The sequence below is a fragment of the Triticum aestivum genome, chromosome 2D (genome assembly GCF_018294505.1).
Source record: "Triticum aestivum cultivar Chinese Spring chromosome 2D, IWGSC CS RefSeq v2.1, whole genome shotgun sequence".
Lineage (NCBI taxonomy): Eukaryota > Viridiplantae > Streptophyta > Magnoliopsida > Poales > Poaceae > Triticum > Triticum aestivum.
The window spans coordinates 52,574,423-52,588,938 of NC_057799.1; the positions used below are offsets into that span (position 1 = coordinate 52,574,423).

The following is a 14,516-nucleotide window of genomic DNA, read 5'->3' on the forward strand; positions in this document are numbered from 1 at the left end:
GCTGACCGGCGTGGCAGCGCGGCAGCCTTGGCATTGATTCCTGTAGGAACCGAGGCGACGAGGACGACGAAGGCGGCGAGTCGCTGACTCGCCGGACCCACTCCTTTTCGCGCCAAAAATGTTTCCCCCGGCGCCCCCCAGCGCGCCGGGTTCGGCCTGGGTCCGCCGGCGTCAAATTCGGCCCTAACCGGCGAAAATTGGGCTTGGGGGGGGGGCATGGAGGCGCGGCTAGAGATGCTCTAAAACCCTAATGCATGAAAGGGGGATAACCATAGGCTAAGACAAGGCATGTGCAAGGAGGGTTTGCTTGCCTGGAGTTACAACAGCCTGGCAATGTGAAGTATTCTCATAAGTGTGTCAAGAGTAGGATTCATACTCATAAGCGTACTCGCCAGAGGTACCGGCAACAAGATCTATCGGAGGAAGAAGCAAATACCGACAAGAAAAGGAAAAGCAATCAAAAGTTCCAATCCGGTGCTCAAGCAATTACGATGGATGTCAAATTAAATTGTTTGAAGTAAGTTATATTTGCAGTAGTCAAATAAAATGGAGAGTTAGAAAACACAAAACAATTGTTGTCTAAAAAAGCTCCACATACATATTGAAATTAAAATTGACTTACCAATGATGAGTAAAGTAGAAGTTGTTAAACATGCATGATAATGCAATGAATGGATTCTATGCGTTTTTTGATTAGATGAATATAAAGTTTGTCATTTTTCAGTTTTAAAATGAATTAGTTAGGATTTATGCAAGTTTTAAGTAAATTAATGTAATTTAATTAAGGGATTTTTATTTCTGATGCAAATGGATATTTTATGCATGAAATTGTTTTAAACTTACTTGAAGTGTATCTATTTTCTAATAGAGAAATAAAACAGAAATTTATTGGGCCGAAACTGGTTTTGAGCCGGCTATCCAACACACACTGAGCACTGAATAGCGTTGCAGCACAGTGGACCAAAGTGGATCGGGTCGTGGTCTTTCTCTTGTGCTTGACCCCCTCTGTGCATGTGCGATGTTCGGCTCAAACCTAAAGGTACACAAGGTAGGAGTGTCAAGCAATATCCCATCCTCGAGAGAACCAAGAAGGCACACATAAATGATATAATTCACCTTAGCATATATGATGTCGTGTCCCTTGGCGATGGATCCAATGCCATGGTGATGACCCAAGGGTACTCCGCACCAATTGTCGAGGTGGAGGTATCTCAAACTCTAGGCGAAACCCTTGCCCAACGGGGGAGTCGATACCAACAATGATGGTGCATGTGCACTTCTTTCTCCTCCTTGGAGGCATCGTCGAATAGTTCATCTCTACAGTAGGACATGGATGGTTGGATCTTGTCCGCGACGGCTACTGGTGTGGTCGGACCACCTCCCTTGTGGTTTGGTGTGGGTGGTGATGTGAGGCTCTTTGGGTGAAACCTTTGCCCGGCGGTGGTTGGTGCTGACGACGACATAGGAGATGTTGTCGAAGATCTTGTTTCACATTTGCAGTTAGGTCTTGTGAGCCCTTGCCAGTTGGCTGTGTGGTGGTGGAGTCTAGTTTGAGGTTAGGGGTTCTACACGCTTGTTGTCGTTTTTTTTTTTTGCATGTTTGTCATTCTATCCTTCAATTGTGATGTTTTTGGCCTAGTTTTCCTTATAAATTGAGTCATTCTATTATTCTTATTAAACTTGGAGGAGCACACTATCCTCTTTGATGAGGTTAGAACAATGTTTTTGGGCTAGTTTCGCTTATAAACCGGGTCATTTTATTAAGGAGTTTAATGAAGTTGCAAGAGCACACTGTCTATTTGCCGAGGTTCGAAAAAAAAAGCCTTGGAAAAACAGTTATAGTGAAATTCTTGAAATTTCGTGTGCAAAACTTTCAAAGATAAGTGAACCTCCAAAGCCTTCGATAATGAGGTTGTGCAACCACATAGATAGCTGCGTCTTTAAAGAAGCATCTTCCTGCTTCTTCTTGCATATTCAATTGATTTTGCTTCATGTATGTACTATATATAGGTCACCCCACTTGTGGATGGAAATGTTGTAGGAGTACATGTTATCAGCAGACTTGACTTTTTGCTATTGCCGATGACCCAAAAGAATCGGCAACAGTAAAGAGATTCTGGTAAATAGCAGTCACGATCCTCTTTGATCCCTTGGAGAGCTATATGGAAGAGCTGATCATGTTTATGTTGCCATATATTGTTGGCTTCAGTATGGTAATTTATCGTCAATTTCATTTTCCGCAACAAACAACTAATTGCTGATGTATCAAGTTATAAGCTTGATTCGTGGCTGTCAATCTCCACCCAACTTAAGTGCAAGCCTGGTGTAAATTGCACTGGAGAGAAACTTCACACTACAATTTCCTCCCGGCTGTAACAAATGCTCACTCTGCCATTAACAGATTCAGACAGGAAAGATTTACCTTTGTCAAGAACCATATGACATCCGATGATTTAGGGCCTGAAAGGCTTATACTGAAACGAGAATGCCTTTGGGCACTATTGCTGCATAACCGATCCTTTGGCTAAACAGGAGAAAAGAGATGAATATGTATTTGAAGCAGTTGGTTGGCATAGGAGTATGTTGAACAGAAACCCAATGCTTGAGGATGCACGTGCCGCTGATGGTTCTCGAGATCAAAGGTGACTCTTGTCACTAGCAGTTGTAGCTTCTAACTTTGCAGCCAGCCTAATTCTTCTTCTATTGTAGCCTGGGTGATGTGAGTCAAGTATGCAACAAGGGATAAGATAGCATGAAACTGAAACTTGTTGATCAAAGTTCCATGGGCTTGACATCGGGAATTCGCAAGGTAATTCCAATTCAAATGCCTGGAATGTCAAAACTTTCTTCAGAACTGGAAGTAAGTTGGATGCTTCACTTCAGGTTTACAATATGTGAAGGCCTTCAATTTCAAGGAGAAAAAACTATTGGAGCAAAGCCAAATGCCCACCAAGAAAAGTATTACTAGTGGACGAAAGCAGTAACATAAGTGGGTTTTTTTTTCTTTTCTGAACAAGCATAAGCGGTTAATTAACTTGTACAGTATAAGATTATTGTGTAGCTAACTATTGCTAGAAAGTCCATTCAGATTTCCAGCGTTCCTGCTGAACACTTATTCCTTGCGTTTCTGTGTTCCGCCGTTACCTCGAAGTAGATTCCTCTTCTTCTAAAGTTGAATATACTCGGTGTTCGTTTGGTCCCCTAATCATCAAATCCGTTTGCATTTGCAAGAAAAGCTCTAGGCATTGTGATTTTTCAAGGGGAATTTATGCATTTAGCATTGTTCGCAACTGTATTAGTTTATCACCAGGGATAAACAGAGGAAGCTGCTATCATCATGCTCATGCAACCGCGTGTGTTTCTTTACCCTGCTGTCCGATTTAGAAAAATGTGCTCCAACTGAAACACCACAAATCAAAAGCCGACTTCTTTTGGATTGACTCTCGAGACAAGGTGATTCAAAACAGCAATATGTGGCTGATATGCTACGCTTGGAAAGGAACTAATACATGCAGGCAATCGAACAAAGCTTGAATCCAACGGTAAATGAAAGTACCGCATACAAAGAGCCAACTCGCCTGGACACGACCACATTGGTGAAACCAATTGGCAGCCACATGGTTATTCCTATTGCTATCCACTGCCAAATCATTCCTTGAATGGAGTTAGGTCGATCTTGAGCGGTTTCTTCCCTTTGGTGACTCGCTTCGCACAAAGAGAAAGAGAAAAATGGTGAGCGCTTACAGAGAGATTTGGCCTCACTATACCCAAGCAAGGATGTCTAACTTACAGCGATCGCAATCAATTCTTCCAACAGCTCCTCCAAATTGCGCAATGGCTACAAACAAATGTGCACAAGAGTAATAAGTGATCATATCATCACACATGGTTGAAAATGTCTCAACAGTGATGGAGAGGTTACCCATTGAGTTGGCCCGTCACATGGTGAATTCAGGGGATCATCATGTACCTGTCATAGGATTGTGAAAATAATCTTACAAATATTGTTTTATCTCTATGGATCATAACAAAAATGAAAGGTACAAGGAGCAAAAAGCAACATGAGAGCTTCATCGACCTACCTCCATGAAAATACCATCCACACCAACTGCAACAGCAGTCCTTGCGATGCATGGTATGAGTTCCCGTAAGCCCCCACTTGCAACCCCACCACCATCAAGCTTACAAAACAGAATCAAGTATGCCCAGTTGAGCAAAATTAAAATCCTCAAAAGACAGTTAGTTTGGAAGAGGTTTAATTAGGTCATCAATGTTTTAGTAGTTGATCACACCATCTTAGGAGATGGCTACACAGAAGAACCAAAATATAAATAACCATAAAGTCTGAATTGCTTAGATATCACGCCATGCATGGTTTTTGAGCTTTGGCCATGGATCATGGTTGCAGAAATATACAGGGATGGATCAGGTTGGAACATTGCCACATATCATATAATCCCTCCCAGTCCATAGTTTTTATCAAACTTTCACCACCATTTTTTTTAAACATCATGATGTTATTCACAAATTGACATGACTCTGCCAAAGGGAAAAAATAAAGAAAAGAATCATTTGCTTAAGGTTGAGCAAAAATGTCTGCGAGGACAATTACTCTAAAGCAAGAGAGGCATATTGGAAATAGGTGGTTATACCTTTTTCCCAGCTGGTTGTTGTAGAGCATGTGTTACATCAGCTACCTGAAAATGCATACTTCTCTATCACTGATCTATGTCATTGTTCAAGATACACTTGTAGTTACCACATAACATGATATTTGAGCATACACAAATCGAGAATTCAATACAATTCAGCTATAGAAAGGGCAATCATCGGGTTCATGTCTAAATAACCTAAATCCATTATCGAGTAATAACAACACAAAATAACACAAAAGCGACTACATCTGCCATATTAAGGCAAGTGTGCCCCTGGAGGAAAAAAACTCGATGCTTAATCACTTAATTCACACTAAAAAAAACAACTACCTCCATTATATAATAGAGCTCCAATGTTGCAAAATAGGTTAATACTATCTTTTGCAATGACATCCGGATATAGCCAATGTCACCAATGATAACCTTTTTTCTATTGTGGCCGAACACCAATGATAACCTAGATAGAGCTTCTCATGAATAGAACCAACCTGAATATGTGATTGTGCAATTGTGGACAAAAGTAAGGTGATAATACTTACAACTGGGCAATTTGCTTCCCTCAGCCACTCAAAGTTCCTTGGATCAACAATTAGATCATCTGTGTGTGCAATGAAAACAAAACAAGATACTGCTAAATCAGTTAATCTGCTACAGCGAAACCATGAACATAAGTTGCTTGTTGCAGGAAGACTAACGCCTGATTCTCCTTTAACCTAAAAAGGTAAGCAGACAAATGGTTGTATTGCTCACTTTATTTTAGGGCAACTGCACTGCATGGTGCCCCAACCTGACTAGCAGTATGTACTACTATTAGTAAATTCAAACATGCTAAAATGGTAAATGGCTAGGGACACAGAGACATTTGAAGAGCCAGTTAGTCCTCGGATATCACTTTTTCATGTATTTCTCTTCATCTAGCTGCTCCATTGCAACAATCATTATTCCCCATGCCACATCATATCCGATTGTCCAGAAAGAGCAGGATATCCTAGTCAGTACAGTATGTTTCCTGATAATTACATAACATATAATGTAATATGATATTATGTGTTTTCTCTTATTTATTTACTTCTGAAGCAGGTAGTGCAAAAAAAAAGCCAAAAGATGACTTAACTGTAGCCAAACATGGTGCCTCGCTCACAGACCATCACATTTTGATTTCCAGCAAGTCTAATTTTCTCTGTAGAGTTGGCCATAACCTGTTAAGGTACAGCCATACAGGATCACTTCAACAAATGTGCAACTTACAACATTTTCCATTGAAAAAACATCTAGTTAAGTAGCACAAGCATGTAATTGGTATTTGGATACAGAAAGCTCCGTCTTGAACAATGGCTAGCTGAACTTCTGAAGAGAAATGACAATTCAGAAAAATGACAGACTAAACTGGAACTGATAGTTTGTTTTACACAGTTAGTTAGACATCATGTTGGTTTGTAATGTTGGATTAATAAAGAGTAGATAAAAGACCCAAACAAGCGCAACTTCAACTTTGCCTGACATTCAATCTCATAGAGAAAGAAATCATATGATGTGAAACTTCCCTACACAAAGGACATTATTGAACAAACTAAGCATGGATTTTTTAGGCTAACGCTAAAACAGACAATGTCAGCAGCAATAACGCAGATAGTTGCAACAATAGTACTCCTATTTTTATCTGTATGAAGTGCCCATGAAACATGAGATTCTATCTTTCTATTGTTTAACCAATAGATAGTCAAACAATATAAAGGTTTAGTAAATATGCCCCGTGTTTAAATGTGCTTTTCACGCTGTCACAATTTTCTTGATAGGTACAAACAATATATTGGAAAAGAAATTTATGGTTAAAGTTTAATTTTATCAAGGTGCCAACTCAAACGCACCTTATAAGAATCAAAACATGGAGTACTACATTACAAATTTGGGAGGACTGCCAGATAGAAATGCATCTTACAGACGAAGCACAGAATTGTCCTTTCTTGATATTGATAATTTTCCCAGTCTTAGCCGCAGCCACTAGAAGGTCAGTCTGTTGCCATAAATACTTATATTAGGCATGTTGAACGAGATATTAAAGAAGTACTGCAGTTTTCCCAAAAACATGCATACATTAAAGTTGTACCTGGCGACAGAGGAAAGCTGGAATCTGTATAATATCAGCAACTCTTCCAACAGCTTCACACTGATTTAGTGAATTAGTTAGAAAGCATCTTTGCCTTACACTTCAGAGCAAAGGGCACAATAAACGCATGTAGCAGTACAAATTCAACATAAAAAGTCTAGCAATATATTCAAACAAAGATATTTTAAATTGAGACACGTCATATTCAAATGTAAGAAAAAGTGACGGTACCTGTGGTACAGTAACATTTCATAGGAAGGAAACATAACTAATGGACTCAGTTAAGTATGCAGAAATATTAAGTGAGCGACACAGAAGAATTTGCTAGCAAAACAGAGAAGAATTTCCTTGCATACAGGATTAATAGAATCAAATGGATACCTGGCAGCTTTCATGCACGTCGGTGACCACTGGAAGATCATATGCGGCCTTCACCTTTTCAAGGATCTGATATAGCAAGGTGAAAAGGTTAGAACGGGAGAAAAAAAAAGGTCTAATATTATTTTGTCATACCTTTAGGCCTTGTTCCAGACCAGGACCGCGGAAGGATTTCGACGATGTACGGTTTGCTTTATCAAAGCTTGATTTGAACACAAGAGGCACCCCAAGCCTGCCATGGAGAAAAAAAAACAGGTTTAGTTTAGCCCAAGAGTAAACAGAAGTATGGTGATTGGTTGTTTACTTGGTCGTGATGGCTTTGATGTGCTTGGCCATCTTCATGACATGTTCCTCTGATTCAATCACATTGGGCCCAGCTAACAAGAAGAATGGTTGAGCAGCCTGGTGCAAGAATCAGAGGGGTCAATTCTCGCATATATGATGTCTTCAGCCACTGCTAGTGTCATTCATTTATATGACGACAAACCAAGGACATGAGATGAGCTCCCAAAAGCAATTTTACTATCATCCAAGAGGCAGAAACACAGCACTCGAAAGGAAACTTCTCTGTAATCACTCAAAGAAAACACAAAACAGAAATACCATTATAGTCATACCAAACATCTCAAGGATTGAGCATAGTCAATAGCGTCACAACACCAACAAACTTGCTAAATCATGCGAATTTCAGCGGAACTATTTCTACATCATGTGAATCTCAACGGTGACCTGCATTCAAGACTTTTAGAGAGCATTTCAATTGACTTAATTTGACCAGCACCTCACCAAGAAACCTAACAAAATGCGGATTATTTTGTATGCATGCCGTAACTGGTAAGCTAAGCACCACGCAAGGCCTAATAGAATGCACTAACTGTCAGTTTACCACCTGTTATCCACAAAAGAAAAGGACTGATCCAACAACTCCCCACCACAAGAACCGTAACGCCTAAAGCACCCTTGGCGAGAAACAAAGGGCAAAGAAGGTCTGAACTGAACCCGCCACGGCACCAGCACCCGCAGGGTGGTCGACGAAATGCCGCACCCGACATGACACGCGGCACGAGGGCATTCTTGTTACCTTGAGCTGGTTGTAGAGCGCCACCGACGGGGCGTCCATTCTCCCCCCTCCTCCTCCCTGCGGATCTGCGGCGGGGCTCCGGTTTCTGCTCGGCCGGGGCGACGAGGATCCGGGAAAGTGGGGGGCTGAGGAGGAGTTCGTTGGCGAGGAATCGGGTCGTCAGGTACACCGGAGGCAGGGCATGGAGGACGGTGGCGGATGTGGATGAATGGGGTACGCACGAGCAGGAGGATGCGCTGGGAGTGGGATCAGGCGGAGCGGGGCAGAGAGCACATGGGGATTGCTGGAGGAGGATGACGGCTGTCGGTAGATCCGTTCGTGAGTCGGGACCGGTTCCTACTATTATAAAGTTTGATCAAATTTATATTAAAAAACATCAACACCTACAATATCAAATATATATATATATATATATATATATATATATATATACACCATGAAACCACATTTCATAACGAATATAATAATATTGATTTGACATTGTGCGTGTTATTATTTTTTCTTATAGATTTGGTCAAAGTAGCGGACAAAACTTATATGCAGATTAAAAGGGACCGGAGGGAGTACATGGATGAACTCGGGTGTGTATGCACCTGATTTGCTCAAAAGAAATTAGTGAACAAAGTCAAAAGTCTTAAAAAATTGACAACAAACTTACATTATGTCGTCCTCGTGTGTAAAAACTTCGCCCATTCGAAACTCCCATCAACCTTTTGGCCAAAAAGACAAAAAAAATTGAGAACAAAATAGTGCGGATAGTAACCTCTATACGGTGCTGACTTTGTTTTTCTTGCCCACAATATCATCAAAGTCAGTCCTTAGCGAAACTTTTTACACAAGTATAAACACTTAGCATGTTTGTAGCCAAAAATAATAAAATTTGGCCTTTTTGTAGTTACTATTTTTGTTTTGGAAAAACGGGTGCATATACACCGAGGTTCCAAAGAGAGGAAATGAGCTCAAAACTGCATACAAGTTTAGAAGATTTGTATTCACAAAATTTGTCTAGTACACGTGAACAATTTCTCTATAAACGGTACACCTCCCAGTCAAAATAATGGACAGCCCATATGAGGCATTGGACACGAAGTTTTGGCTCTAGGGAGCATATTCTTCTGGGTGAACAGTAAATTAATAAAAATCTAAAAATCTGTTTTTTTAGATGTTTATGTTAGTGTAACAAGCGTGCTTGCCAATTTTCATGCGCAACGAGATAGCAATGCTTTGTCGATGAAGAAAAAAAATTAAGTGTGACATTTGAAGTCAACATTTGTCGTTTTTTTTTTGCAACATGCTTAAGCTTTTCTCCTAAAAATGTGCAGGTAACATTTGGATGCTTAAGCTTTTCAATTTTTTTGACGTTGGCAAAATACATTTTTGACACACATGAGCATATACTCTCTAAAGCCACATATCCCCATTACTATTCCTACATAGGAGTAGTTATTTGTATTGTAAAAGGGAATGCATTACACTAGAGTTTGTACGTTCTATGTGCACCACTAGTCTGGTCGTCTGGATGCTCAACAAGTTGCCCAAAACACAGAGGCGATGAATTTCCAATGGTATATCACCCATGGCCAAGGGAGCCTAATAAGACACACCTTAGTCGTCCTCTGTATAGGTTAAGTATAAAGCAAAGAGAAATGGAGATTGGCACAATCTACTTAGTCGGTTGATGCACACCGTTCTTAGGTGCAAAATGGAAGCAAAATTGGAGATATTTGTGTCATGAGAAAATGATGCGTAGAATGCAAATTGTGTGAGTCAACGCCAAAATGCTCATGACATGGTGTATGAAAAGTTTGTGCCAAAATGCTCATACCATGGCTAGACTAGGGACATGAAAATGTTTTGAAAAGTGTGATCCTGGAGAAGGCAATGGCGGGGAGTGAGAAATGAGGTTGGAAGCCACTATGAAAGACACCCTAATGGGTTATTTTCAGCTCATCGCTCGTTGAAGCAAGAGAGAGTGCCCCTGGCCGGGTGGGATCTAATTAAAGTTCTGATTAGTAGTGAGGAGTAAAAGCGATCATGGTAGCAGCGTATCTCTTCTTGAAGGCTTCGGTAAACGGTTGGGATAGTAGGGTGTACACATATTTAGGAGTCGAAAGTCGAACTCTTATTTCCATATGACAGTAACATTCTTTTTAACAAAGTGCATTATTACTTTTATCTACATCCAAATCATGAGCAATGAAAGGTCGTGTCACTTTTGCTGCCCATGATTTGGATTGTGGATAGTAGTAATAGTGCCATCGGGAGCTGAGAGCTGACTTTCTACTCTTCAGTTTGGGTACACCCCACTATCCCAGTCGCATGTGAAAGTTGTGGTGCATCATGATAGGAGCCTTGCGCTACCACACTTGTTCAGTTGTTCCGAAGGGCCAGTTGTATAGGGCGTGTTTGGTTAAATTGTCGATCGAGCCTGGCCTGGTGAGCCTGGCTCTATTGAGCCGGTTTGAAGGGATGCAGGCCAAAAAATCCTAGATGCACATAGTTTGGTTGCCTGCATGCCTCTAGTTGCATGAGACAATCATTTTCGACCCAGCGTTTGGTTGCCCGCATTGCATTAGGCGCACATATGACATAGTGTTTGGTTGCAACCTGCATAAGGTGTTGTCACCACTTCTAACTAATGGTGAGCTTACCACACAGAATCTGAACATGTAGCGCCATCTACTTAAACAAATGACAGTTCATCCTAACTACTATTAAATGACAGTTCAAATTATTAAGAGCCATTGGCTAAATAGGGGATAGTTCATCGGTGCTACCAGATCTTCCTCTTCCTCTCCTCTGCTTCTTCTGCTGCTTCTGCTACTGCTGCTGATGCTTCTTGTTCTTCTTCCATCTTCTTCAAATCCTGCACTGACCTCTGTTAAGCCACATCGCCTCTGCCCACTCCAACCTTTTGTTCTTCCAAACATCATTGTCAAATGCCTCCACACCATGGCCGGAGCTAACAACATCGTCAGGCTCGACATCTTCCTCGTCAGGCACGTGTTCATCAAAGCCCCGCTGGAGGATCCAGTTGTGCAGAATGCAACAAGCAAGAACTAGCTTAACCTGAGTGGAGTATGGGTGGAATGGCTTCTGATCCAAGATCTTAAACCTATTCTTCAGAGCTCCAAATGCCCTCCCAACAGTTACTCTAAGGCTGGAGTGTCTGAGATTAAACAGCTCCTGTGCAGTCCTAGGATAGTTCCTACCAGAGAACTCGTTGAGATGGTACCTTGTTTTCCTGAAGGGTGGAAGAATACCCGGCCGACATGCATAGCCAGCATCTTCAAGGTAGAACTTGCCGTCGGGGATGTTGATCCCATCAGGTCGACTCATGTTGTCGGTGAGAATGTTAGCATCATGCGCTGACCCCTCCCAGCCAGCCAGCACATATGTGAACTTCAGATCAAAGTCAACAGCAGCAAGCACATTCTGGCTTGTGTAGTGCTTCCTCCCCCTGTATGCTGCAGACTGTGACCTAGGAACTCTGGCAGTGACATGAGTACCATCTATTGCCCCAATGCAATCCTGAAAATGGCATCACAAGCCTGTGTTAGTGCTTAACTTGAACAATACAAGCATATCAAGCCATGAAAAGTGTATATTGTCAATGCTCACCTTGAAGTATGGATACCATCTTGGGCTTCCGTGAATCTTGGGTGGAGTCTGGCCAGATGGTCTCCTGATCATCTCTCCTCTAAGCTCCCCAACAGCATAAAGCACCTGCTTGAAGTACCTAGAGATGGTCTCCATTGATCTCCTGAACGTGTTGTGAATGACCCTGAACCTTTGGTTATGGCCAACAACATGGAGGAACATGGCCACTTGCTCTTCGACACTGGTGTTGATGCTATCTTGTAACAGCCCCCTGCTCCTGAAGGTCTCGACAAGCCTGGCAAATGGTGCTCTTTTCATTCTAAGCATCCACAGAGCCTCGACGTCATTGCAGTTGTAGATGTAGTTCAGATTTTGGATCCTCTCCTGTTCCCGGGGAAACAATGGACCATAGCGGATCAAAGGTCTCCCAGCACGACGAACAGCTCTCTGGTGCATGAACATGATGTTGGGGAACGTAGTAATAATTCAAAATTTTCCTACGTGTCACCAAGATCAATCTAGGAGATGCTAGCAACGAGAGAGAGGGAGTGCATCTTCATACCCTTGAAGATCGCTAAGCGGAAGCGTTACAAGAACGCGGTTGATGGAGTCGTACTCACGGCGATTCAAATCGCGGAAGATCCGATCTAGCGCCGAACGGACGGCGCCTCCGCGTTCAACACACGTACAGCCCGGGGACGTCTCCTCCTTCTTGATCCAGCAAGGGGAGAGGAGAAGTTGAGGGAGAACTCCAGCAGCACGACGGCATGGTGGCAATGGAGCTCATGGTTCTCCGGTAGAGCTTCGCTAAGCACTACGGAGGAGGAGGAGGAGTTGGAGGAGGAGAGGGCTGCGCCAGGCAAGGGGTGCAGCTGCCCTCTCTCTCCCTCACTATATATAGGGGGAAGGGGGGTGGAGGAGGCGCCCTAGGGTTCCCTAGGGGAGGGGCGGCGGCCACAGGGGAAACCCTAGATGGGTTTGGGTGCCCCCACCCCTGGGAAACTTGCCCCCCAAGTCGGGAGGGGTGGCTGCCCTAGGGGAGGCGCCCCCACCTCTCCACGTTACGTGAGAGGGGTTGGGAGGGGCGCACAGCCCCTTAGTGGGCTGGTGTGCCCCCTCCCCTTGGCCCATAAGGCCCCCCAACGCTTGCCGGGGCCTCCGAAACACCTTTCGGTCACGCTGGTCGTCACCCGGTACTCCCAGAACAATTCCGGACTCCAATACCCTTCGTCCAATATATCGATCTTCACCTCCGGACCACTCCGGAGTTCCTCGTCATGTCCGGGATCTCATCCGGGACTCCGAACAACCTTCGGTAACCACATACTATTTCCCATAACAACTCTAGCGTCACCGAACCTTAAGTGTGTAGACCCTACGGGTTCGGGAACCATGCAGACATGACCGAGACACCTCTCCGGCCAATAACCAATAGCGGGATCTGGATACCCATATTGGCTCCCACATGTTCCACGATGATCTCATCGGATGAACCACGATGTCGGGGATTCAATCAATCCCGTATACAATTCCCTTTGTCTATCGGTATGTTACTTGCCCGAGATTCGATCGTCGGTATCCCAATACCTCGTTCAATCTCGTTACCGGCAAGTCTCTTTACTCGTTCCGTAACGCATGATCCCGTGGCTAACTCATTAGTCACATTGAGCTCATTATGATGATGCATTACCGAGTGGGCCCAGAGATACCTCTCCGTCATACGGAGTGACAAATCCCAGTCTCGATTCGTGCCAACCCAACAGACACTTTCGGAGATACCTGTAGTGCACCTTTATAGCCACCCAGTTACGTTGTGACGTTTGGTACACCCAAAGCATTCCTACGGTATCCGGGAGTTGCACAATCTCATGGTCTAAGGAAATGATACTTGACATTAGAAAAGCTCTTAGCAAACGAACTACACGATCTTGTGCTATGCTTAGGATTGGGTCTTGTCCATCACATCATTCTCCTAATGATGTGATCCCGTTATCAATGACATCCAATGTCCATGGTCAGGAAACCATAACCATCTATTGATCAACGAGCTAGTCAACTAGAGGCTTACTAGGGACATGTTGTGGTCTATGTATTCACACATGTATTACGGTTTCCAGTTAATACAATTATAGCATGAACAATAGACAATTATCATGAACAAGGAAATACAATAATAACCATTTTATTATTGCCTCTAGGGCATATTTCCAACAGTCTCCCACTTGCACTAGAGTCAATAATCTAGTTCACATCACTATGTGATTGTAATGAATCCAACACCCATGGGGTTTGTTCATATCTCGCTTGTGAGAGAGGTTATTAGTCAACGGGTCTGAACCTTTCAGATCCGTGTGTGCTTTACAAATCTCTATGTCATCTTGTAGATGCAGCTACCACGCGCTACTTGGAGCTATTCCAAATAACTGCTCTACTATACGAATCCGGTTTACTACTCAGAGTCATCCGGATTAGTGTCAAAGTTTGCATCGACGTAACCCTTTACGACGAACTCTTTTCCACCTCCATAATCGAGAAAATTCCTTAGTCCACTAGTTACTAAGGATAAGTTCGACCGCTGTCATGTGATCCATTCCTGGATCACTCTTGTACCCCTTGACTGACTCATGGCAAGGCACACTTCAGGTGCGGTACACAGCATAGCATACTGTAGAGCCTACGTCTAAAGCATAGGGGA

The 14,516-nt window shown here is 42.9% G+C and overlaps 1 protein-coding gene across 1 annotated transcript; it reads right to left on the reverse strand.

Moving 5' to 3' along the window:
- Nucleotides 1-3,412: 3,412 nt before the first annotated feature.
- Nucleotides 3,413-8,544, reverse strand: LOC123051502 (2-dehydro-3-deoxyphosphooctonate aldolase). Its single transcript, XM_044474394.1, has 13 exons — nt 8,222-8,544; nt 7,445-7,542; nt 7,276-7,372; nt 7,144-7,209; nt 6,763-6,822; nt 6,595-6,669; nt 5,770-5,854; nt 5,195-5,253; nt 4,653-4,697; nt 4,083-4,181; nt 3,923-3,970; nt 3,791-3,838; nt 3,413-3,705 (listed from the first exon to the last, which is right to left on the reverse strand). The coding sequence occupies exons 1-13, from the start codon at nt 8,258-8,260 to the stop codon at nt 3,649-3,651; spliced, it is 876 nt and encodes a 291-aa protein (XP_044330329.1). The 5' UTR covers nt 8,261-8,544; the 3' UTR covers nt 3,413-3,648.
- Between the last annotated feature and the right edge of the window lie 5,972 nt (nt 8,545-14,516).